The following is a 27,411-nucleotide window of genomic DNA, read 5'->3' on the forward strand; positions in this document are numbered from 1 at the left end:
CCCAGTGCCATCATATGATTGATATGCAATTGGTGGCCGCTTTTAAGGCAGCAGCCACCAATGGCACTGGTACAGAATCTGGGTCTAAATGTATAATTGATGCATGTAAATATACCTATGTATTCACCTGCGCAGTTTTTTTTATAATAGCCATTTAGATATGTCAAACATGCTTTATTGGATCTTTACTCTAGTGGAAGCCAATGCAGCTGTTGCAGAATCAAGTATAATGATCAAATTTCTTTTATCTTCAACCAATCGTATGCATTTATTCCCATATTCTATAAAGGTCACCCAAATATTCATGCCATAATTTGGCCACAATCCTGAAATGCACAAGCAATTTGGTTAACGAGCCAATTAATAGCTAGTGTGTGAAATTAACATGCTCACTTTACTTAAGTGCACTATTCACTTTATGCATTAATGTGAGGGTTATCTAATATTCTTCCTCTCCAATCTAGTTCTGGGATAGAGCTTAAGGGAGAAGTCTACCACCCTATAAAAGAAAGAGTCAGAACGGCCTTAATTATGCATGTTTCCTATACAGGAGGCATTAAATGCATCTGCATTAATTGTCAATACACTTATGTGGGATAAAACATTTCTGTCATTTTTATATGTAATGCATGGTTAAGTGCAAACCTTTACCGAAGTTTAGTGAACAGGCCTTCTGTGGTTCACTAATCTGTAAACCCTTATAAAGGACATTAATAAATGCAGGAACACACAGGGCCTAAAGAAAGTAAAGGACAGATAAACAGCTCCTCCAGCCCAGGGGAAAGAGGGAGGGTTCACTCTGATATCTTCTGAGGTGAATCCCATTTGCTTCGGGGACCCTTTATGGTATTTTGCTTGGGATCTTTTGGCTTCTGCCACTGGTGGAAATTATTAGAACCACTTTTTGAAAACGGTTGGAAATGCTCAGTTCAACCTAAATTACCCTCCCATGACAGCTGGCACCAATAGTAGGAATCCATCTCTGACACCAGATATTCATGGACCGAGAATAAATCTGAGAAAGAAACACCCGTTCTGCATCACACTCTTAAGCGTGTATAGTCTGCGTCCACCAACTACGCTGCGACTTTACAGCCCCGAGATTGTTAAGCTGCGAAAACAGAACCTTCAAAGCTAAAACTCGCGATCGCTCTTATATTACGAGGTATCTCAGCTCTTACCTAAGCGGCCCAAATAAGTTGCCCGCCTCTCCAGGTCCGTCCAACGGCCGCCGGCTGTCCCCGCGACTTCCATGGACGCTTTGCAGGTTGCTCTGTAGTGCCGTCAATTACTTCCGGGATCGCACAACCAAACCACGGCCATCTAGTCCCGCCCTAAGAAAAGATGCGATAGGGCACAAGAGAAGCTTCCTAGCACTGGTTGGTTAAGGACCCGTCAATAAACTGTGGTAAAAAGCAAGTTACACTGAAGACTCAACTGAGAGCAACGTTGAAGGCATCCTTGGCTACAGGCAGTGCTTAAAGTTGTTGGGGTTTTTTTTGGGGGGGGGGTTAGAACATTAACATAATTTATTTCTAAGGGAGGGCGGGCAATGGCACCCTCTCGGGTCAACACATCTTCCCTTAAAGCTCACACTTTGTCTTAGCGCAGCAACATTTTTTAAAACAAAGAGTCATTTTGTCCTAAATGGTCGACCCAAGATTTACAAAGAGCCCCAATGGATTTGAGAATAATAATAATAATAGCAGTTTATATACCGCAGGATCGTGAAGTTCTATGCGGTTTACAATGATTAAAAAGAATGCTACAATTGAGTAGAACTTACATAGTTGGAGGTTAGTGACTAACAGAATATGAGAGCGGATCAGCTACCTAGGTAATTCAAGAACAGATATGTTTTTAGGTGTTTCCTAAATTCACCATAGTTGTTTGTATGCCTAAGTAGTTTTTCCAGGTCTTTGCCCCATGATGCTGCTTGATATGAGAGGAGATGGGGGGTTTGAGATACGATTTTTATTGCAATATGAGTATGTATGCATTTTAACACAAAAACAAAACTTCAAGTACATATAGAAAATAAAGCAAAACAATTTATTGATGTCAATTTCCGTAACAGTAACAAAATTGCTGCAGATATCTTCACCTCGAGTTTCTCCTTTAAGAGGTATCAAAACCAGCAATTCTTCAGGGAGACTTTTAAAGAACTCCAAAATGAGACCTGCTCTCTTCTTCTTAGGACACCTATAGGGTTACGGGCCAACTAGATTTATTACCAAAACGCGCACTGAAATATTACATACAGGGTGTTAAATCAGTAAATGGGAACTCAGATGAAAAGTTTTTCTCGAGTTCACCAGGGTTCAATACCACCAGTAGCACAAATGTGCCCAGCAGACATTACCCACTTACGTCACTTTAAACACCATTGCTCGATATAGTGGCAGGATAACTTCCTTCGTTCTCGTAGTGATACCTTTTTTGATAATGCCCAACATTCTGCTCGCTTTTTTTGAGGCCGCTGCACATTGCGCCGCCGGCTTCATTGTGTTATCCACCAATACCCCCAGATCTTTTTCTTGGCTGCCTTCCCCAAGTACCCTCCCTCCCATCGTATAGCTGTACATGGAGTTCCCCTTCCCTATGTGCAAGACCTTACATTTCTCCACATTGAAGCTCATCTGCCTTCACTGGACAACCTCTTACTGTATCTAAAGGCCATAAAAACTTCCATCCTCCTGTTTTTCCTCTTTTCCACCCCCCCCCAAAAAAAAAAAAATATATATATATATATATATAATAAAATGCTACGCGTGCATGTGCACTCTCACCGCGTGTTCCCTGAGATCTGATCTGTCGGGATGTGCCAGCAAGAGTGCGCATGCGCACTTACTAAGTCACCAAGGGCCACAACTCCTCAGCACTGAAAAGTTGCAATTGGCTGCATGTCCGTCCCCGCCCAGAAGGGAGGGGGCAGCCCCAGCACCAAGGGCAACGGGCACCCTCCTTAGGCAGAGCAGGTCCTGGGGAAAGGCTTCCGAGCAACCGAGGAGGGAGCGAGACACTCCCCCCAACACATAAACCGCCTGCACCCCCTGCCCTCTCCGTCACGGCCCAGGAGAGATGTGGCAGTGCGAGGCCTGGACATCACCGCCGCGCGACGCAACACCTGTGCGCTGCACACAGAAGAAAGTGCTGCGGCTCGCCTGGGCAGACATGTTGGTGGTGGCGGCTGTGGAAGAGGGAATGGGAGGATGCTCAAAGCTGTCTTTGTAGGAAGTGCTTCTGTCCAAGGGTTGAAGGCGATTGGACAAAAGAGATGACGGGAAGCGTAGAGGAGTGAGACAGAAGATCAGTAGGGACTCTAGAGAGATTGGAGGAAGTGGCTAGAAGTGAAGATCACTGCAGGTTTCTTTATCTATATCTATAATAATAAAATGCTATTCTAGCACCCGTTAATGTAACGGGCTAAAAAAACTTGTATATATATATATATATTGTTTGCGTAGATAGGACCCACTATAATATAGCATGGGCTCCTACTTCTACCCCTCATCATCACATTCCACTTTTGGTAGTGGACCTGTCCCTTCGCTTTCAAAGCAGAACAATGCAGAAAAAATCTGAATATCAGAAACCGAAGGCTTCTATTAAAAAAAACACCCCTAATAAAGTAAATTTCAGGGTATTTTCACCCCCAAATCTCCTCCATCTCACATCCAAAAACTTCCAGTCCTCTCTAAACCTTACAGACATCTGCATCCACAGCCCCATCCATCCAACCTACTGGTACTACCTTCATTTCAGGTTCTTCAACTACTATTCTCAGTTCCAAGTTTCTTGTAAATTTAATTAAACACTTATCAAAATACTAAGCGTATTACAGCAATAAAATAAGGGTAAGAACAGAAATAAAAACAGAATTAAAAACAACAGTATTAAACAGACGAAATATACTCAGACGAACAAGACACAAAATAAATGTAATAAGAACAAAAAGGATAAGGGGGAGAACTACAATAAATACCATGCCACTAGCCTATAGTTTTACTTCTACACCACATGTCTTCACATGTTCTCACTTTACACCTATGTAAGACACACCAAATGGTGTTTCTATACCTAGATAGACTACCTCTATCCATTTTTCTGCACATCAGATCTTGTGTCTATAGGGACACATGACAGCATTTCTATCTCTTATTTCACATGCAAGTTTCCACATACGACCTTTACAATGGTGCCTCAGCCTGCACTGAAATCCAGATTCAACTACCAAACTCGATCAAACAATCTCTTCAATGCTGTATCCACCATAGGTGTCGGAATGGGGAGGACCACAGGGGCCATGGCCTTCCCACAAATTGCCCGTCCAGTAGGTCAGGGTTTCTCAATGCGCGGGCCGTTCATGGGGGTTACACGGGCTGACTGCCGCCCGCCACCGCTGCTGATCCCCATTCGCCACCGCAACTGCAGGAAGGGAAGGGCCAGGCGTGTGCAGCGAATGCACGCCGCCAACTCACAAGCCTTCCCCCCAATGTCAATTCTGACATAAGAGAGAAGGTCCGGTGGCCCGGACCTTCTCTCCGATGTCAGAATTGACATTGGGGGAAGGCATGTGGGCTGGCACCGCTGCACACACCTGGCCCTTCCCTTCTTGAATTTGCTGCTGCAGCAGCGGACAAGGGGGAGGAGGAAGAATCGGTGGCGGGTAGGTCAGGCTTCAGCGCAACAGGGAGGGAGGGAGGGAGGAAGGCTGGCTTCGGTGGTGGACCAAGGGGGAAGGAAGAATCGCGGCAGGTAGGCCAGGCTTCGGTGCGCGAGGCAATCAGGCTAGCTTTGGGAGAGGTGACATTGCATATTTTAAAGTCATCTGCCTTGACATCTTTGAAAAAAACAAAATATAAATAATAATTAACATTTTTTCTGCGTACAGTGTGCTTTGTGTTTTTTTAATTTTGTGGTTACCATTATGTATTAATAAGATTATATTGTATGTATATGAAAAATGGATGGAAGAAATTGCATTACAATTAGTATTATTATTATGGGGGTGGAGTCAGGGCCAGAATTTGGGCAGGTATGGGGCAAAGTTTGGGCGGAGCTTCCCCCCCCAAACAAAAAAGAGTTCCACTGCTTATGGTATCCACTCTCCATGGAAGGAGGATTGCCCTTTTCAACCTCCTCCACCTCAACTTACTCTTACGATAAACACCTCCTACAGGGCCTGGGGAGCACATTTAGGTTCTCTCTAACCCACTATCATTAGGACCCAGCTGGGATAGGCCTCCTTTCTGTCACAACCTCAACCTATCACTCTCCACTGCAACTGTTCCTGATATCATCAAACATGTTGTAGTTACACCTCTCCTCAAAAAAACCCACCAAAACACCACTAGCCCCCCATGTGCCTCTCCATCTATTGCCCCATTTCCTCCTCTCCTTATCCAAACTACTTGAATGTGCTGTTCACCGCCGCTATCTGGACTTCTTTAATCTCAAGCTATTCTTGACCCACTTCAATCAGGCTTTCACCCACTGCATTCCACGGAAACTGCCCTTGCTAAAGTCTCCAATTACCTGTTCCTGGCCAGATCCAAAGGCCTCTACTCTCATTCTTCTTGATCTATCTGCTGTTTCTGATACTGTTGATCACTACCTACTCCTTGATACACTGTCCTCAGTGGGATTCTAAGGTTCTGTTCTCAACTGGTTTTCTTCCTATCTCTCCCACCACACTTTCAGTGTATGCTATGGTAGACCCTTCTCAACTGATATCCCACTATCAATCGGTGTACTCCAAGGCTCTATCCTTTTCTTCCTCTATACCCACTCCCTTGGTGCACTGATCTCCTCCCACGGTTTTCAGTATCACCTCTATGTTAATGACTCCCAGATCTACCTCTCCACACTAGATATCTTTAAAGGAATCCAGGCCCATGTCTTAGCCTGCCTATCTGACATTGCCGCCTGGCTGTCTACACTGCCACCTAAAACTGGAATATGGCTAAGACCAAGCTTCTTATTTTTCCACCTAAACCCCCCTCCCCCCCATTATCTATTTCTGTGGACAACACTCTCATCCTCCCTGTCTTATCTGCTTACAACCTCGGCTCTGTAGCTTCTTCCTCTATAATAGTACCAAAATCTGACCTGTCCTCTCCAAGCACACTCTCATCACCTCTTGATTAGAATGGAGACTTGTTGCTTTGGCATTTCAAAGCTGACAGCGCTGGAGGATTAAGTGACTTGCCCAGGGTCACAAAGAGCAGCACTGGGATTTGATCTCCCAACCTCTGGGTGCAAAAGCAGCAGCTCAACCAGTGAGCCACAGCCCTTCCTCTTGTTTCTCTCAGGTCTTCCACTCAACTATCTCTCTCCTCTTCAATCTGTCCAAAATTCTGCTGCAGGACTTAAATCCCCCTAGCACTGCCTTACTCATATTACCCCTCTCCTCAAGTCACTTAATTGGGTCCCCATCCATTAAGGCACTCCTCACTTATTTCCCCCTATGCTCCCTCCCACGAACTCTGTTTATTGGGTAAGTCTCTCCTATCTGTACCCTTTTCCTCCACTGCCAACTGCAGATTCCATCCCATCTATCTTGTTGCCTCAAATGCCTTGAATAGACTGCCTGAGTCATTACCTCAAGCTCCATCTCTAGCAGTATTCATATACAAGCTATAAGCTCACTTTTTTAAGGCTGCTTTTAACTCCTAACTCCCACTCACCATAAGATACCTATGTTTATCTTACCATCCTCTCTGAGAGAAACTCCCCAATTTCTATATGTCCTATTTGTCAGTCTAAATTAGATTGTAAGCTTTTCTGAGCAGGGACCATCTATTACAGTGGTCTCAAACTCAAACCCTTTGCAGGGCCACATTTTGGATTTGTAGGTACTTGGAGGGCCTCAGGAAAAAAAATAGTTAATGTCTTATTAAAGAAATGACAATTTTGCATGAGGTAAAACTCGTTATAGTTTATAAATCTTTCCATTTGGCTAAGTCTTAATAATAATATTGTAATTTATAGCTAAAGAGACATATGATAAAGAAACTGTTTTATTTTACTTTTGTGATTATGATAAACATACTGAGGGCCTCAAAATAGTTCCTGGCGGGCCGCATGTGCCCCCCCCTCCCCGGGACTACGAGTTTGAGACCACTGATCTATTATATGTACAGTCCTCATTGTATCTTCGCTGTAAATGTACAGTCTCTTACACTGTAAACCGCTCTGAACTGTTTGTGGTACTGCGGTATACAAAATAAAGTTATTATTATTATTAAATGTACGCCTTTCAGCACCTGGATTGAAGGCTGTCAGGAAATGGGCTCTGACTCTTTCCTCCAAGCCAAATCAGATGAAAATAAAAAAAATAACTTTCTTGCTGGCTTTTCTTTGCATGGAAGTTAATTTTACTATCTATCGCCTGGGGGCATCAGAGATCTGAGCGGCTGGGCTGAAGGGACATGGACTACGTTTCCCAGAGATCCGTGGGTGAAAGGAAAAGCCCAGCCCCCAGCCGGTGATTGCGGTCGAGGGGGAAGAGTATGGACTCGCTGCCGGGCCCGGCTCTCTGTGGCCAGGACTCGACCTCCCGTTCCTAGCATCGGGATTATTCTAGAGGGCGAGGATTAGCATGGAGCCTCCTACGCTGCCCTGGACACTGCTTCTGCCACTGGGACTCTGCATCGGGGCTGTGGTGTTGAGAGCCAGCGGTGAACAGCTGGGCATCCGGGTGCCCCTGAAGAACGGGCCGGGTCTGGGAGTTGCAAGGCCCACAGGCCTCCCGCGAGCCCGTCCAGCAGAGTCCAGCGAGGGTGGCCGTTTTAGGACCAGATGAATATGATCAATAATTTAAGGGGGAAGTCCGGCCAGGGTTACTACCGTAGAAATGACGGTAGGGAACTCCTCCGCAAACAGTAAGTACACGAGCTCTCTTCCGGGGAACATCCGGAGGTGCATCCCTGCTGATTTAAAGCTTTTATTTATTTATCTGAGCCCCTAACTGCTATTGCTTTTTCACCAGGTCTACAATGATGGTCAATAACCGAAATAATTTTAGGAGGTATTTTACTGTTAACTATCCATTAGCCTTAAAATTGCTAAGATCATTATTTTAAAACTGCAAGGGTGTGTCTATCTTTTTTTGTTTTTCTATTTTGTAACTTTTTTATTTGTAATCCCTAAAAAAAGAGGGTCTTGGTTTTTTAGATGAAAGAAAATTTGAAATGACAGAGAAAAATTATAGAATTAATTTGCCTTTCCTAAATCCAAGCAGGGGCATATTTAGACCCCTGCCAGAAGGCCTTACAGTCTTAGGCACAGGGAGGGTTGAATGCGGACTTAACCAATGTCACAAGGAACCATGGCTGCATTCAGACCCTGGCGCTCCAACCGTGAACGTGCTTCACTTGCAGTGAGCTCTGTTTCTTCCTGACACTACTTATGGCACTAATCATTGCTCACACTATTATAAGCTATGGGCTCCATTTACAAAAGGGTTCACTGACTGGCGTTTTTTAGCGCACGCGCCGGACTAGCGCTCACTAGCCGAAAAATTACGCCTGCTTAAAAGGAGGGCGGTAGCGGCTAGCGGTGCGCTATTCCACACGTTAAGACCCTGACACACCTTTGTAAAAAGGAGCCCTATATATAAACTTAGAACTTTTTGAACTTAACATGAAATAGGGGGGGGCATAAGTATTTGATAAGCAACAGCTGAGAGAGTGATTGTGGGAGACATTTTCACTGCTTTCAATATACTGTAGTTTATGGAAATGGTGTTTTGCAGTTTTCTAATTTAGGTAAATCTATTCTGAAGGTGTAAAAAAACACCTTTTGGATGTTTCACAAATATGGAATGCTCTCCTCCAAGTAACCATGCTTGTACAGTGTAGGTTGGATACAGAATGATGACTACCTACTGCTCTTGCAGTAAAAATCATTACTGCAACCATGGATACAGACCGACATGGTGACCATCATTAGGCAAGAGGGCTGTAAGAGAAGCTGATAAGAGCTAGCATCATTTTCTTTTATTTTTAGAATGAGTTCCAAGTAGGATTGCCAACTACTGTACCAGTAAACTTAAAAAGGTTAATATCTGTTTAAAAAAAAAAAATACTTAAACATTTATATGTCGTCACATGGTCTCAATAAAATCAATATGGTTACTGTGTAACATTGTGAGCCACTTTCATAATAACAATGTTTGCCAGCAAAAAATACCACTCCATGCATGGCAGGCCTACTTCCTGTGCTGTGGGTTCAGGTGCTGCAGTGCTTGGGAGGTGGGGGGAGGGGGGGCTGTTTCTGGAGTGAATTTAATAAGTCCAGCTGTGCACAAAATGGAAAATGGTGAAACATAAAAATAGTAACATAGTAAATGCTCAACTGTCCATGCTCTATAAATTAATAATTTAATTTAAATGGTCCTTTTTCTTAGAAATTTTTGGGCCAGAAACCCAGAGTTCATAAGTTATTTTTTAGTTAAAAGGAAAAAAAAAAAATCTAATAGACTCGAACTTGGTTAGGAAACATATCTATTAAAAAAGGGATGCTACAGGTTACAAGTGGACTGTACTGTCAAACAGCTCCTGCATGTTACAAAAAAAAAAAAAAATAAAATCTTCAGAGTCCAAATCAGTTATAAGAATGGGGGGAGAGGGGGGAGTTATGGGCTATTGTTAAGTTGAGGCCTGTAGGTGAAAGTCTTCAGCCCTAGAAAGGAGTTTTGAACTATCAAAAAGCATCTGCACATATTTCACTTAAGTTGGTTCTTATTCATGTGTTTAGCATGTCCTTTTATTGACTTGAGTGAAATACTGATGTGGTATGTTTGGTCTCATATTGTAGCCTGAGATCTCGAGGTGGTATTCTCCACTTTCACCCTGATGCTGCAATAGAGCTTTCTGGCTACATCCTGGCACTAGGTGATAGTCTCATTTAAGAATAGAGTATGGGCAGTATTGCCACTCTTGCCACCCCCAAAATTGTGAAGGTTACAGGAGACAGAGGAATCACTGAGGCTTCAGGACAATGTTCAGACACTATTAAAAAAAAAACATACAAAGACCTCTATAGGAAAACACACTTTTGTGATATGTCTTTAGATAGTCCAAAACACTGTGATAAAGCTGATTTCAAACGCTAAGAAATATGACCATATTACGCCACTGTTGATCAAGACCCATTGGCTCCCAATTTCCCATTGAGTCACCTATAAGATTCTCTTATTGACTATAAAACGCTTACATCAAATATTCCAGAATTTATTAATAGACTTCTAATTCCGTACACCCCCCTACAAGAAGCCTACGCTCAAATAATCAACATTTCTTATCTATTCCCTCATTGAGACATCTTAGTATGATCTGATCAACTATGTCTTCGGTTACAGCTCCTATGCTTTGGAATGCTATGCCAATTCAATTATGCGAAGAAAAAGTACTGGAACGATATAAATCTAAGCTAAAAACTTTTTTTATTTAACCATGCTTTTTTTTTTATAGATTTTCGCTTACAAGTTCTGTTTCAGACGGGTACCACCTTCTTATGTTTTGGCCCTTTTTTGTCTTTCTTTCCTATCTGTGATGTAGTTCCTCCCTCTCTCCCTTTCTTTCATGTACGTCCATGTGTCTTGTTAAATGGTTCCCAAATTATTTTAGTAATGTACACCGCTTAGAAAGTTGTTAAGCGGATTATCAAATTTTAAATAAAACTTGGAAACTTGGTATAGTATACCTGTAAGGCAGGCAGGTGTGACCACTTAAAAAATGTATACAGTAGCTTTACAGCTTGACACACAGGTTCCTACACTAATGCATCACTAATGTGTTAGTGTAGGCATGGTCAGTACACACAGTCTTAATTGGAACTCAGTTTACTTAAACATTCCTGCCTGCATCTACATGCTTACATGAATGCAGAATGTACCGTTGCTAAATCTGATGCTGATAGGTAGTGGGTGTCATTAGTGTGACAGGTTGAGTGCATCCACAGGCCCCCATAACATCAGGTGTTATGATAGCCACTATTAAGTCTGCCCAGTTTATCAGAACCAGAAGGTAAATGGAACTGCTTCTGACATGTGTTGGGGTGGAGAAAGAGCTGAGGGCATTATAAACCTGAAACATTATGGAAATTGGAGGCTGGGCAAGGGTTCTGCTGCATCAGAGGGGATGGGAGGTGATGGAGGGATAGAAAGATGCTCTTGGTCCAGCCCCTCTGTCAAATTTAAGAACCCATTGTGGCCCACAAGTCAAAAAGTTTGCCCAACCCTGATCTACTGTAGACCCACTGGGTGAGATGTCAACAATGAAAGTAAGTGATAAAACTCATCCAAGTTTCTTGTCTCTGGTCTCAAAGGAATGTTCTTTCCAGTAACTTCTTTCACATTTTTGTCTTCTCTCCTAGCTAAACATTCTAGTAGACACAGGAAGCAGTAATTTTGCCATTGGAGCCGCACCTCATCCTTTCTTGAGGAGATACTACCAGAGACAACGGTAAGTATCTCAGGTCCTAAGGAAGACCTGCTCCTTCACCCCTCCTCCCCTTGACTGAGGAGCCATTCAATGTTGAATGGGGTAGTTTTGGAATGATTGGAAAGGATGGAACTTGATAATGGGTGAAATCTGGGAACTGAATGTTGAAAGCAACACTGACATGGGATGTAAGCATTGGTATTGTGGATTGACAGTTGGATGGTGGTCCTCAGCACTTGGAATTCTGGGAAGGTGAAAAGCTTTAGAGGGTGGTATCAAATTTTGGGTTGAGTATTACCTGTTCTTGTACAATAACCTCTGAAATCTAAAACTGTAGGGAACTCAAAACCAATTTCTAGCCACTCCCTCTATGGTCATCTCCTGTTACTCACCCCTGGATATTCAGTTTTGTTTCCTACAGCCTTAGCTGTAGGGTCTATCTCTTCTGCTCGTGCTTTATTTTTATTTTTTTTCTTTCTAAAAGTTCTAATCAGTTGATTTGTTTTTGGCACGGGTCTTGCCCTGGTGCTGCGAATTCACCCTGTGGGGAAATCCTTCAGTGGGAGATCGCAGATTTCCTGAAAAAGTCTGCTTCTGGGGGATTGCCTGTTAGTATCACTGCAGTAAGCCCCCTGGACAGCCTGCAGGTCAGATTGGTCTCTGGGATCGGGAGCTTTTTCACCCTGGGCTCGGCTGCTAAGGGGTAAAGCGTAGGCTGTGCGGTCCCGTGATGGCACGCCCGGGATTGGGACCGGACCGCGTGTCTTCCCTAATTACCCTGAGAGGTCCTGGTAATCACTGACTGAGGTGGCAGGGAAGGTGAGGCGGTCAGAAGACCTGAAATCCAGTTTTATCAGCTCCTGAGGTACTGATCTCCTTGCATGCTCTGCATTGTTTGCCTGCCATTCTGTTCTATGCAGCTTCTGCCACTGTAAGGGTCTGTGTGCACGCTGGTTTGATGATTTTGGGGTGTCCTAAAAAAGGGGCTTTGGGTGGTTTCCCTGCATGCCCTACCCACATACATACACCTGTAAAATTGCAAAATTGTCATTTTCCCGGGTTCCCTGGGATTTTCCTGGGCCATTTTAAGGCAAAATTGGCACCTGCGGCGGCCATCTTGGATTTTCTTTAAAACTTTTTAAAGTATATTTTTTGACCTTAGGCGCTTTGTTTTCGCTCCAAACTTCTCAGATGGCCTCCTCAGAACTAGATGGCATGAATTAATGCCTTAATTGCAGCGGATGGCTGGCGGTTTCACAGCCATATATCCCGTAGTACTAAGAGATGATCTGAATTCAGTGATAGAAATCTGCAGTTAAATATCTGACAAAGGTAAAAGGAGTAAGAAGCAGCTTTTTGGCCAATAATTTTCCCTCAGAAAGAAATGAGTCCTTCTGCTAATGGTGGATGTCTCCTCTGTAGAAGCATACTTTCTCATAAATGTAACTGCACAATTTGCAAATGAGGCTGTGAGGCAGGAGCTGGTGATCCTGGCACTGCTATGAGGGAAGCTGCCAATTTGGAAGTAGATGACAGATGCAAAAGCAGGAAACCACTGGGGTTTGTCACTTAGAAAAATGGAGTCTCCAGAGACTTATTAGAAATAATTAGAGTTCAAGTATTGCTTCTGAACAGGCTACAAAAAGCCAGCAAAATCTGATGCCAATAGTAACGAGACACCACTGATAAAGCCCTAGACATTCTTATATCTTTCTTTGGCATAGAATCTCCTGGTAATCCCTTCTATACGAGAAATATTCTACGACACTACCCCCCAAAAAAATTTTCAGTCATGGCTCAGTCACTGTAGAATGCTTTGCCCTTAGACCTGAGGCTGGAATCTTCATTAACAAAATGTAAATTGAAACTCAAAACTTTCTTATTTAAAGATGTTTTCGACACTTGACACCGATTATCCCCTCGAAGGATGACAATCTAATCTAAATAAGTATATCCCCCTCCAATTGTGTTTTTCCTCTCCTCTCTTTTTTTTCTTTTTTTTGGAGGGGGGGTTAATCTCTATGTGTAATTATATATTCCTCCCCCTCCTTCCTCTTGGTCTCATGTTAGTTCAGTATGTCTAAGAAACCCATATAATTTTAATAGAGCTTTGTTTTTATATATTTATTAATGGATCTTATTGTAAACCGTTTAGATTAGTGGTTCCCAACCCTGTCCTGAAGGACCACTGGGCCAGTCGGGTTTTTGAGATAGCCCTAATGAAAATGCATGGGGCAGATTTGCATGCCTGTTTCCTCAATTATATTCATATCTCTCTCATGCATATTCATTAAGGCTATCCAAAAAACCCGATTGGCCTGGTGGTCCTCCAGGACAGGGTTGGGAAACCACTGGTAGATAACCTTGATAGACAGTATATAAAGTATCCAATAAACTTGAAACTTCTGGCATCAAACCATGTTCTCTAGCTCTCATCAAGGAGTCATTCTCTCCTCACTACCTTGTCTCTGGCTCTCACTAAGGAGCCTCCGTGCATACCCTCCCTCCCCAATGTGTGTGTAATTCCCTGGACTCTGAACATGCTGGGAGGCTCCCTCCCTGCTGGAGTGATTGTGTACAATAGCAGAGATGTTTTTGCAGATCAGAGACATATTGGTTTCTATCTTAGCAAATCGTCTATAACCTTCAGTTCTAGCTCTCAGTTGCCACAGTAACGGGTGCACACAGCAGCTGTTCAGGCTTAATCCTCACAAACAAGCCAGCCCTGCTCCTGAAAGCATTGCTACTTTCTGCTGGAAAACACCCCAGCCAGAGCTTAGGAGAAAAATCTGACAAAGAAAGACAGAGGAAGGGGAGGACTATAGTACACTGTAGTGCCATATCCCTATTGGAGAAACCCCAATCATAATCCTAGTACAATGATATGGTCCTGGATCTTGCGTGTAAATACTCTGTAGATTTAGCACACCTCTGACAAAGAACTTTGGTAATGCCATTCATACTGCAGTGAACTCTAGAACAGTGATTCTTAACCTTTTTTGAGTCACGGACCCCTTTAAGAATCTGATGAAAGCTATGGACCACCTTCCCCAGAAATATTCACATATATGCAATGAATCTAATGTACTTTATTTATCGAGATTTGATTGTCTCATACTTATGACATACACAAAGTATTATTAAACTTTAAAGTAAACAATTTAAAAAACCCACTCCTTTTTTTATGCAAAAAGTAATGGCCACTCATTATAATTATGAAATACAATCCTCTTGTGCAAATTAAAACAGATCTACTGCTACGTTTTCTACTACCATTACTGCATCTACTCTCTCATTATCTGCAAGAAAAATCAACAGTATCAGGCTGTATAGTGAACCTAAATGGTTTGTTGTTTTTTTTTTTTAGTTCAATAGTTTTTATTGAGTTTTAGAGCATACGTAACATAGCAAAAATAAAATACACTAAGCCATTTGCCCAATTGGTAACACAGTATTGAAATATAAATACCACGGCCAATGAACAATAAAAAAGAAAAAGAGAACAATAGTCATGAGTAAATATTACACTTCAGTTAGATGTACATTATTCAGTTTTATAAGGTATAGTTACAAAACTTCAATTGACAGTAGCAGTTACCACATATACATATTACAGTATACAATCTCATATAGGCATTGTACGCCTAGGATTCCATGCATGAAGTATCAAGGAGCTTACCAGCTTTCGTCATTAAGAACTTCTAATATCAGATCCCATTGTCTGACTGGAATTGGGATGTTCATATCTTGTTCTCTATCTCTGTCTTTTATCTTTTCTTTCTTTACCATTTTTAATTCTGTTTTTCTCAAGTACTGTAGTTAGATTGTGAGCCTTTGGGACAGTTAGAGAACTTCCAAGTACCTATCTTTATTTATTTTATTTTATTGTATCTTTAATGTATCTTTATTGTAAACCGCTTTGAACCTCATGGTATAGCGGTATATAAGAAATAAATTAAATTAAAATATATAGGTGGGAGGTGAATATAAATGTTAATTTTTTTATCTGACCCTCATGGATCCTCTAAAACCCATCCATGGAACCCAGAGGGTGACCAAAAATACTTTTTATGGTTGCAGCTGAAACCAAATCTGTGGCCAAAAATCACAGCTGGGTTTCAGGTGAAACCTCCGAACACCCACAGCTTCTACTCCATCCTCCCTCTCCTAGGCCCCCAAACAGTTGCAGCTTTCCTCCACTCCCTCCTCATGCTTGCAGTCTCTCCCTCCCTCCCACGGACCCACCCATAGAGATCCCCTGGGTCTATCCCTGGTGGTCTAGTGGTGTAAGCAGGGAAGGTATGAACCCCAGTCGCTGCTGCCCATGCTATCTACACCTTCAAAATAGCTCTTTCCTCTTTAGAAATACAGTTTTACATAAATGTAACTGCATAGTCTGCAGGTGGGGTCTTGAAGCGGAGACTGATGATCCTGCCACTGCTATGAGGGAAGCTGCCAACTTGGGGGTAGACTAACAAAAGCAGGAAAACACCAGAGCCTTATTAAAATGTAGATGTTTAAAACTATGTATGTTAAATTGTGAGTCGCTTTGGAGAAAAGCAGATTATAAATGTTTTAAATTTAAAAAAAATTATCCTGGTGGTTGGGTGGAACTCATTCCTAAGAACATAAGAATAGCCTTAGTGGGTCAACCTTACTATTGAGGGGGGAGGGGGGCTATAATGCACGCGTTCAAAAAGCGTGCTTTTACTACTACAACAAAAAAATAGACAATTTATTTTTTTCATTGGCCACAGTCAAAACACATGCCACAAGATGCACTTTGAACAGTGCTGTCACTCTACCGGCACCCCTGGACCAGTCATTGATTTTTTACGCCAAAAGCCGACACCAGATGAAGTTCAACTAAACTAAACTTTAAGTTTATATACCGCATCATCTCCACGCGTTGAGAAATGTAAAGTATTACATGTGGGAAACAGAAACTCGAGGTACAACTATACGATGGAAGGGATGTTATTAAATGAGAGTACCCAAGAAAGGGACTTGGGGGTAATGATGGACATGACAATGAAGCCGACGGCACAGTGCGCAGTGGCCGCTAAGAAGGCAAACAGAATGCTAGGCATAATCAAGAAGGGTATTACAACCAGAACGAAAGAAGTTAACCTGCTATTGTATCGGGCGATGGTGCGTCTGCATCTGGAGTACTGCATCCAATATTAGTCGCCGTACCTTAAGAAGGACATGGCGTTACTCGAGAGGGTTCAGAGGAGAGCGACGCGTCTGATAAAGGGGATGGAAAACCTTTCATACGCTGAGAGATTGGAGAAACTGGGTCTCTTTTCCCTGGAGAAGAGGAGACTTAGAGGGGATATGATAGAGACTTATAAGATCATGAAGGGCATAGAGAGAGTAGAGAGGGACAGATTCTTCAAACTTTTGAATAATAAAAGAACAAGATGGCATTCAAAAAAGTTGAAAGGGGACAGATTCAAAACGAATGCTAGGAAGTTCTTCTTTACCCAACGTGTGGTGGACACCTGGAATGCGCTTCCAGAGAGCGTAATAGGGCAGAGTACAGTACTGGGGTTCAAGAAAGGATTGGACAATTTCCTGCCTGAAAAGGGGATAGAGAGGTATAGATAGAGGATTACTGCACAGGTCCTGGACCTGTTGGGCCACCGCGTGAGCAGACTGCTGGGCACGATGGACCTCAGGTCTCACCCAGCAGAGGCATTGCTTATGTTCTTATGTTCACTCTTGCAGAATGACTTGGCGATTTTTAAGAATCCACCAGAGTGCTTGTTTCAATATTGAAGAGCCCATTTGCAGGGCAGTGTGGGAGACTGCTAGAAAGCTCACTAAAGACCGCAATAAGCCATTTTGATAATCTGCCGCTAAAATGCATGCAGGCTAAACCATCTGCAACCAGTTTAGCGACCGCATTAAAAAGTTTTGAGAATCTGGCCCTAAGAGATTGTTCGCTACGCTTGGGCTTTAGGACTGATTCCATTCCCGAAGTTTGGTAATCATATTATTGGCTGACCCCCTGATGCAGGCATTGTACACCGAAACATGGCTCATGTTGCATCAATAAAGACAAGTCCCTGTTAACTGAGGCCCTTTGTGCTTTTTTCCCTGTATTGTGTTTGGTGTGCTCGGTCACTCTGTGCTGGTCATTGCACAAAATAGCAAACATTTTCCACTGAAAAAAATTGTAGAACTAGGGATCATGCTAATGCAGCTCCAAGGGGAACAACATCAGGAAGTACTTAAAAGCTGTGGGGTAAAATAATTATCAGTGCTTGCATGGCTATTGCCTGAACATCCATTTCCCTAGGTCCTCTGCATGGCCTGCCAGATGGAGCTGGGTATGTGCGGGCATGCTTATATTTTTGCTAAGACTTCTACAGACATAGTCATTATAGCACTTAACAGCCTGCCATTCACAGGCACCCTAGAGCCAGCTCTGTTTGGCAGGGGATGTAGGACATTATAGGTTACACATACCCAAAGGGGTACAAAACACAGGCAGGGGGTATGCGGTGCCTGGCAAACTGACCAGTTTAATTGCTGGTTTTCTGCTGTTGTGGCTTCTTGTTCCTCCCACTTGCAATCTATGAACAGAGGTGCTCTGTAGAGACTGAACTGTGACCTTCCCTTCTTTCTCTTCAAAACTTGCCATCTCTTCCCCTTCCCCCCCCCCACCCGCTATCTTCCCAGTTCGCTGTGACTGCCATAGTAGTTCAGAAAAAAACCCCATGAAGATGTATGGGACTATTTCTCTGCATGCACCACTGCTCATGCCCCCTCTGATGCAACTTCCTCTGTATTAGACAGTAGCCCAAGAACTAGAAAAGCTTTTCCTGCTTTCCCCACTGAGGCTTCTTGTGACCTTGGGTAAGTCATCTCAGACACAGCTTAGATTGTAAGCCCTTTGATGCAGGGAAATTACAGTTCTTGAATTGTAACTCCATGTCTAAATCCAAATCCATTTAAGGGATCTTTGCATGTTCCTCTGTCCACAGTGGTAGAGTACTGAGAAGGAAGATAGCACTCCCCATCCGGGATAAACTTTATCTTACAAGCGGTCATGCACCTTTTTTTCTGCCTCAATCTACTATTTTGCTGTGTCTTGTAGCAGGAACTTGAAGGGTTCTGGTATAGAATATAGTGCGGTTGTACCGGCAGTTTCCTAGTGAGACTGTACAAGAGCGCTTTCTGGTCTCTTTGGTCTGATACTAGCAGTGCCAGGTCCAAAGAGTGTGGGGTGGTACTGCATTGTGCTATTCAATAATATGATTTAGTTGGGGGACGGCAGGCTTTCTCCTCCTCAAAAGAATGTGAATTCCCTGGTCTCTTAGTCCATGAATAATCCACTGTCTTCTCACCCTTGATGCCCACATCCAGCTGCGTTCGCACAAAGCAAGAGGAAAACTGGGAAGGGATCATCAGCACTGAAGTGCTGGTAAAATCTAAGCTTTGACTGGTCTACAGTTGAAAGATATGCTCTGAAACTTAGAGGTATTGGGGGCCAATTAATGTAAAGATAGGTCATTATTTTACTGTTCTGAATGGAAACGGAGGGGGAGGAGTTGGAAGTTGGACTCAAAACAAGATTTACATATAGTTCTTATGATGGTGTTCCAGAGGTCTAACAATAGGGACATTGATGTAGGAAGCAGAGGTGATTTGTGGGATTCAGGTATTCATTGCCAAGGAGCCAACTTTTCAACATTATTGGAGGTGCTAAACTCAACACAATTGAATATTCCCTGGTCACAGAAAAGGGAGTTTGCTCAGTGTTTGGACTCAGTGCTCAGCTATGTCTCTTTCCACAGGAATGTTGCAAGAATAACTCCCATGCCTTTCTTTCCTCCTTTTTGGTGTATCTGGTTACTTCTCTTCCTCTTTCTCCCTACTTCTTTATCTCCTGTTCTTCCTCACACTTCTGTCTTTTTATACCAAGGTCAAGCACGTACTGGGATCTGCAGAAACATGTCTATGTGCCATACACACAGGGGAAATGGGAAGGAGAACTAGGCAGTGACCTAGTCACCATCCCTCATGGTCCAAACGTCACTGTGCGAGCAAACATTGCAGCTATCACAGAATCTGACAAGTTTTTCATCAATGGATCCAACTGGGAAGGCATTCTGGGCCTGGCCTATGCAGAGATAGCCAGGGTGAGTCTTCATTCAGTGATGTGTGATGGGGTATTAGATGCCAAGTTTTGTGTAGCAGTTTTGGGATTTTTAAAAAAATTTCTGTCCTTCATTGCCTGTTCATTGGATTTTCTCACCATAGAAAACTGTTTAGAATAGATGATCAGAGCTGATAGGTTGATCCTGGCAGATGCAGCCTGGGCCACAGATATTAAAAGGAATAATATGTATATTAGCCTGTAACCAGTTCTGAATTCTTTGGCAAGGACAGGATAGAAAATGAATGAATGAAATAAATAAATAAATAACCCCCTACTTTACAAAGCCACGCTACCATTTTTAGCGCCGGCCATGGCGATAAAAGCTTCAATGCTCATAGAATTCCTATGAGCATCCGAGCTGTTACCGCTGCATCCGGCACTAGAAACGTGCGGCTTTGTAAAGGAGGGGGTAAATAAAGAATCTTTTGTATTGTAGAAAGGGATGGATTGGGGGAGGGAAGTGGGAGGGTGAGAATAGAGGGAGCTTATAATATTGCATAAACTTAATTGCTATTTTGGTGGTTCAATTTATGCTTTATTCTTAATAAAAAATAAAAAGGCTGACAGCCTGCTGCTTCTGCCTCCTCTTCCCCCCCTCCCCATGCTTTGTTAATTGGGAAGACTAAGAAGGGGATTTCTGGTCTGCTGTGAAAGTCCTTTTTTATGCATCAGACCCTGAAGCTGTTGAATGTAAGCATACTGTGCAGGATGGCACCTATCTGGCTCTTGTTTTAGGAGTTGAGGTACAAATGACTCCCTGCCCTGGCAAGATGTATAATGTGAGGAATAGGGAAAGTTGCTGAGTGTAGCAGAATTCCAGTGCAGAGTCTCTTGATACTTCCAGCATGCTGGAGGCCTGTCCTGAATCAATACCCTGACTCAGCCATGGTCTTGGTGAAGAGAAAGAGGGAGGGGGGGGGTGTTACAAGAAAGAAGCTCTGTTTTGAATAGCCAAGAGTCTATGAGTCACAACCACACACTCATCTGCCAGATCTGCACTGTTGAGCACTCTCTAACTAAGGAGGAATCTATATAAAACCAAAATTAATAGTTACCAAGCTCCACTAATGTGTTTTTCTTGTTTGTAATTGTGTGGCTTATAGATAGAAGGGGTATTTTCAGCCTTGATGCACTTTAGATATTGTCAGATTAAAAGCATACTAAAATCTGTTTACCCCGAGATCTAGCACATGTGGAGGGGCATTTTTCAAAGAATGTCCAAGTCAGAATTGGGATATCCTGCTTGTAACAACCCATAAAAAAAAATCCCATCTTGCGGCAATTTTCGAACAGGAAAGACATCCAGATTTTCTTTTTTAAATCTTTATTAAGTTTTCAAAGCTAACAAAAAATGCAAAACAATATACATACAGATATTAATAATCATAATAAGCACTTATAATCAATGAGTATCAATACAAAAAAATTAAAACCCCTCTTCCATCCAACATTTTCCATCAGGGAATAATACCAAACAAAAGATATACCCCCCTCCCCTGGATGTGTGGGTGCTAAAACAACGGAAAATAAAGATAAAAGACAACTATAATGAATCCACAAAAGACATCAATGGACCCCAAACTAATTTGAATATCTTAGAATGCCCTAGCATATCAGCATTCATTTTTTCATACTTATAACTTAGGCATAAATTCACCCACCAAAAAGTAAAACTAAGGCGATCCCAATTTTTCCAATTACGAGTAATCATTTGCATGGCTATCCCGGTCATAATAAGGAAAAACCGACATTTATATCTGTCCAATGAGGGTTTAAGATGCAATATCATCCCACATATGACAACATCATTGAAAATATGTGAGAAGGACACGCTTATGCTGGAGGCATCTACCTCAAACCGCCATTTTACAAACTGAAATGTTTAAATTATAAACGAGGGAAAACAATGTAGAGGGATGTCCATTTGACAACATTCTTAGAAAAACAGCCACACCAACATCCTTGCAGAACAGAGTACACCAGTGGTCTCAAACCTGCGGCCCGGGGGCCACATGTGGCCCACCAGGTACTATTTTGAGGCCCTCGGTATGTTTATCATAATCACAAAAGTAAAATAAAACAGTTTCTTGATCATATGTCTCTTTAGCTATAAATCACATTATTATTATTAAGACTTAGCCAAAAGGAAAGATTTATAAACTATAAAGAGTTTTACCTCATGCAAAATTGTCATTTCTTTAATAAGACATTAACTATTTTTTCTGAGGCTCTCCAAGTACCAACAAATCCAAAATGTGGCCCTGCAAAGGGTTTTAGTTTGAGACCACTATAGTGGTTAGATCGTAAACCAAGAACACAGGTTCAAAGTCTACTGTAGCTCTTTTTTATTCCTGCAGGGACAGAAAAATGCCTACTGTACCTGAATGTACACTACTTCAATAGCCTTCAGGTTTGCAGGTGTCCTATATATTTAGGTAATGTAAGTATTTTTTCTGTTCCTGCATATAGAGTATGTAAACTGCTTTGGTTGTACCACAGAAAGTGCAGTTGCTTACCTGTAACAGGGATTCTCTATAGACAGCAGGGCAATGTAGTCACACTTGTTGGTGAAGTCCTTAGACTGATCCTGTGTGTCGGTGCTCTCCCATAGCTCTGCTAAAGTAAGCCTTTGGCTTACTAAGTATGTGCAGGGATTCCCGCCTTCAGTGGCCCCTCCCCTTGCTACTCAGTTTTGCCTCTAACACAAACACAGGAACGATGAATAAATATGCAGGTTAAAAATGTAGAGTGTACGCACAGAATAAAAATGACAAAGAGTGTACTGTGTAGCTTGGGTCCATGATACCAACAGTTGACTGTTTCTGAAGGTACAGTGAGGAAGGGGAGCGCCAGCAAGCTGCCACATTTTTCATTTGTTACTGGCTTCTGTCACTTACTTTGCAGCCGGATGAGTCCCTGGAGCCGTTCTTTGATTCACTGGTGAAACAGACGCGCGTTTCCAATATCTTCTCTCTGCAGCTCTGCGGTGCTGGCTTGCCACTCAAAACATCTGAAGTCTCACCTACTGTCGGTGGGAGCATGGTAAGTGAGGGGGGGAGCAGGGTGAATGTGAGAGGGCACTTTAAGAGGTGCTCAGCACAGGAGAAGGCAGCCATATGCGAGTTGGTGGTTTTGGAGCTTCTTATGGGAATTTAAAGTTTTTGGTGTGCGATGGACACACTCTGTTTTTCTCCCATCACATTTCATTTGTGTGTGTTTACTTTAATTTTATATATACACTTTCCTCTCCCTATTCGCGGTTTTGATGTTTGCAGTTTCTATTATCTGAGTTTTTTTCCCTAGGCCCCCCCTGAGAAACGCTCGATGACATCGAAAAAAAACGGCCCTGGAACTTGGAAGGAGGCGATCAGAGGCGGTGGGGGAGGGAGGGGGCGATTGGAGCATGGACCTGGTGGTCTAGCGGTAACGTAGGGCAGGAGCAATCTTCCTACACTCCTACCCCGTGCAGAGCCGTGCTGTGAGTTCCTGTGGTCTCACAAGACTGCAACAGGGAGTTCTCATGAGACCACGGGAACTCAGCAGCACGGCTCTGCACGAGGCAGGAGTGTAGGAAGATTGCTGCTGCCCCGCATCACCGCTAGACCACCAGGTAAGGTCTGGGGGTGGGTCAGAGCTGGCCAAAAGTTATTTGTGATTTTTCCCTATTTGCGGGCCGGCACTGCCTCTAACCCCCGCGAATAGGGAGGGAGAAGTGTACCACATCCAAGCTAGATAGCTACTGAAGCAGTATACATTTGGGCATAGTAGCTATTTTTTTGTCCCGGCAGGGCTCACAATCTAAGGCCCCCTTTTATGAAGCCAATTACCATGGCAGCCCGCAGTAATCGCACTGAAGCCTATTGGGAATTAATGGATTTTGGTGCTATAGCTGTTCAGTGTTGTAAAAGTTTGTGCCTGAGACGATGGATTGTTAAATGACTTACCCAAGATCACAAGTAGCTGCAGTGGGATTTGAACCAGGCTGCTACGATTCTCCCCACTGCTGTTAGGGTTACTCTTCCCTGAAAATGTTTTTCTTACTCTACACTTTTTCTTGTTCTACAAGCGTTTGTCCTAGAGCAGGGGTGTCCAATGTCGGTCCTCGAGGGCCGCAGTCCAGTCGGGTTTTCAAGATTTCCCAATGAATATTCATGAGATCTATTTGCATGCACTGCTTTCATTGTATGCTAATAGATCTCATGCATATTCATTGGGGAAATCCTGAAAACCCGACTGGATTGCGGCCCTCAAGGACCGACATTGGACACCCCTGTCCTAGAGTGACAACGAAGTGTTAAATTGTATTACCGTTTCTCATCTGGAATTAATCGGACCTTTTGTTCCCTACAGTGTGCCTTTTTACATTGCACTATCAGCTGTTTTGGTCCCTGAAGAAGGCAGTTCATACTGCCGAAACCTGGATCCTTGTTGGGACTATAAGATTGTCACACTTAGAAAAAAAAAGCTTGCTTTGGTTTGATTGGACATCAGACTTGCCCTTTCTTTGGTTTGTTCTTACTCTGCAGTTCATTGAATTTCACAGCCTCCCTCACTTGTTGTGGGCTGAATTAACACATCCCCTAACAGCTCTGATTCCTGCTTATCTGCTGCAGATCATTGGTGGGACAGATCCCTCGCTGTACACTGGAGACATATGGTACACACCGATACGGAAGGAGTGGTACTATGAGGTCATCATTGTTGGAATTGAAATCAACGGACAAGACTTGGAGATGGATTGTAAGGAGGTGTGGCAAGTGTAACCTGACCCCTCCCCTTGCATGTACTTCAGTAATGCACATGCCCACTTGAACTGTTTGCTCCATCAAAAGGCAAACAGCCATTCTCACTCAAGTAAACATAAGGGGCAGAGGGCTGTCCCATCTTTCTTTTCTTGTAGTGAGTTGGTTAAGTACAGTTTTATTCTCTTTCTCTCTCACGTGCAGTACAATTATGACAAGAGTATCGTGGACAGTGGCACTACCAACCTCCGACTCCCGAAGAAAGTTTTTGAAGCCGCCGTCAGATCCATTAAGACGGCTTCCTCAGTCAGTAATGCAGTATGTTATCCCCATTTATCCCCTGGTGTTTGTGTTTTACTTGCAGACAATCTTCCATGCCACCTGGATGCACTAGGATGTGCTTTCCTTGGAAATGAAACAGAAAATTTCCAGTTTCATTTCCCTTTTGTTTTAAAGATTCAGGCCCTGTTCTTGACATGTAAAAATAAATAAATATGCATCCCTGTCCCTTGTATCCCAGCATCTTACTCAATCCACAGTGAACTTCAGGTTCTGTATATCAAAATGGTATTGACCACAGGTCTGTTGACACTATTTTGCTATACAGAGCCAGCAAGTCAGATGTGATGGGGGATTGCTTCTGCCCTGTTTACACACTGTAGATAGAGTAAGATACTGGAGGGGGGTGGGGGGCATCAAGCCTAGGGGAATTTTTTGTTAAATTTTGGCAGTATGCTTTTTACTTTTATTCTGCTGCAGTCTGGGAGTATTGCTGACCTGCTAACCTAATTAATAAAATGCTAATCCCTCTTACTTATGTGAAATTTTCACCTTACTTTATAATTTTCATATAATAGATATAATGATTTTCTTATATGCTCAGAGGCATGAAGCTCCTCTGGGGATAAATCCCCGTTGAAGAACTCACCACCCAATCTTTGCATATGAAAGCAATTAAATTTTCTCATGTATTCTCGTTTCTGAATAAACCATGAAAACAAAGAAAAAATGTAAATAAGCATTTATCGTAAAGGCTTTTTGGGGGTTGTTTTTTTCACAAACGAGAATACATGTGAACATATAATTGCTTTCATATGCAATGATTGGGTGGTGAGTTCTTCAACAGGGATTTATCCCCAGCGGAGCTTCATATCTCTGAGCATATGATAAGAAAATCATTATATCTATTATAAGGTGAAAATTTCACATAAGTATGAGGGATTAGCATTTCATTAATTTGATTTATCAATTATATCCCAATTTTTTGTAAGAAAAGCATTCCCTGGCACATAGTTTTCTGACTGACCTGCTAGCCTGAGTAGGCTGGAAAGCTGATTTTGGTTTTTCATCTTCTGGTACCTGCCGCTTCTTATTTGATTCCAACAAGGCAATTTCTGGATAAGACTTCTTTGATACACTGAGACAATTGCAGTATTATGAGAAAACACTTTGAGGTAAGGGAGCTCATAAATATCTGTAGCCCTTAAAATATGTGTTTATCGTGCTTAACCACTCATGGTTTGTAGAAATTGCTCCCCTAGTCAATGAAATCATTTGATGCTAGAAAGGGATTAGTATTGGTAGGAGTGTGGAACAGCAGGCCACAGCTGCTGTTCGCCTGAGGCAGTGCCTTCTAGTTTGGCAGTATAGAAACTATACTACCATGGCCAATCTAAAAATAGACTCCAAAAAATCTCACCCATAAGTGACAGAGCTATCTACTATGGTGTCTTGGAGATCAAAATAAAGCAATGCAAGTTTTTGAAGGAAGATGGAACACTTTTCTCTCTCTTTATTCTTTCCAATCCGGAATGGGAATTGGGAAAGAAATTATACAAAATGGGCTAAGAATGGCTGGAGCAAAATAACACAGAAAATTTAACAGGGACAAAATTTGGCATGGGGAAAAACTGGAGGAAATATATGCATAAGGACTAAGGAATTAAAAATGGGCCAGCTAGGACTGGAGATTCCAGAGAAGTAAACTCCCCCCACCCCCAAATAAAAAAAAAAAAGTGCCCAATGTATTTCAATGGAAGAAGCTGTTCAAGCTTTTGCAGCATAGAATCTTTGATACTCTAAAACGCTTTAAGCAGGTGGAAGTTGCTCCTTTCAAATGGCTTTCTCCTCTTCTGTACTCTGCGGAAGACAGATAGACATAAGCACAGACACAGATACAGACACACAGGAGGCATGCTCTATGTGCTTTCCCCAGCATTTACTCCCCCCACTGCCCTCAAACCTACCACTCTATTCCTGCCAGGCTGGCTATTAGTGATTCAGTGTGTGTATTTAATTTTCTTTCTCTGAAAACTAGTGACTAAGCCACATAATTTGCCTAACAGTTGCTATATATGATTTGCTGTGTGCGTTGTCAACTAGTACTGGAGATATATAAAGACCACTCTATTTATATAATGACCGTTCTGAAATTGGAAACAGCTATTTATAAACTAAGTGGGCAAAAAAGACTCTCAGTAGAAAGGCACCCTCCACTTGCACTCTGTTCTTTATAATAATAATAATAATAATTTTATTCTTCTATACCGCCACAATCTGATGACTTCTCGGCAGTTTACATCAAAGAGAGCTGGACAATCAGCGAAGTACAAAATACAAATAGCAAAAGTACCATAATAAGAGGCATACAACCGTCCTCAGAGGAAAGGGTAATAATGTAAGAAAAGTAATATGCAAAGAGGCTCTAAAATAGGAGATGACCTCATAGTCGCAGGCGAATCCAAGTATAGGCAAGGGAGACGCCACAAAGATTCAAGAAGAAATAGTAGAATGGGTAATAGAAAGTGGCACATATAGAGGTGCCAGATGAAAAAAAACAGGTAAAGCCATACTTTCCCAGATGGAGAGGATAGGAAATGAAAGGGAAAAAATTTAAAAACAAAAAGAAAGGGTGGTTCCCGTTGAATAGACTAATGTCTAAGGAAAAAATTTGGAATTAAATCATAAAAAGGAGTGAAAGCACACTTACCATATTGGGTGTTATCCGGGGACAGCAGGCAGATATTCTCACATGTGGATGACATCATCC

The 27,411-nt window shown here is 42.5% G+C and overlaps 2 protein-coding genes across 6 annotated transcripts in view; one reads left to right on the forward strand and one right to left on the reverse strand.

The window, feature by feature from the left end:
- Positions 1-1,403, reverse strand: part of CEP164 (centrosomal protein 164) — a 161,404-nt gene extending 160,001 nt beyond the window's left edge. For 2 of the 5 annotated variants that reach the window (XM_033917309.1, XM_033917308.1), the window contains exon 1: positions 1,182-1,398. The gene's annotated coding sequence lies outside the window, so the exon portion shown is untranslated. Of the gene's footprint in view, positions 1-651; positions 1,082-1,181 lie in introns of those variants that run through there. The other 3 variants (XM_033917306.1, XM_033917307.1, XM_033917310.1) reach the window with 3 other exon arrangements.
- A 6,030-nt stretch (positions 1,404-7,433) lies between these two features.
- BACE1 (beta-secretase 1) overlaps positions 7,434-27,411 on the forward strand; it is a 28,872-nt gene continuing 8,894 nt past the window's right edge. Inside the window, 9 exon segments of the mRNA XM_033918980.1 lie at positions 7,434-7,799; positions 7,802-7,851; positions 7,853-7,867; positions 7,869-7,886; positions 11,383-11,471; positions 19,384-19,600; positions 22,525-22,662; positions 24,234-24,368; positions 24,567-24,668. Of these exon segments, the coding sequence (XP_033774871.1) occupies positions 7,604-7,799; positions 7,802-7,851; positions 7,853-7,867; positions 7,869-7,886; positions 11,383-11,471; positions 19,384-19,600; positions 22,525-22,662; positions 24,234-24,368; positions 24,567-24,668 (960 nt within the window). The 5' untranslated portion in view covers positions 7,434-7,603.

The sequence above is a fragment of the Geotrypetes seraphini genome, chromosome 13 (assembly GCF_902459505.1).
Source record: "Geotrypetes seraphini chromosome 13, aGeoSer1.1, whole genome shotgun sequence".
Classification (NCBI taxonomy): Eukaryota; Metazoa; Chordata; class Amphibia; order Gymnophiona; family Dermophiidae; genus Geotrypetes; species Geotrypetes seraphini.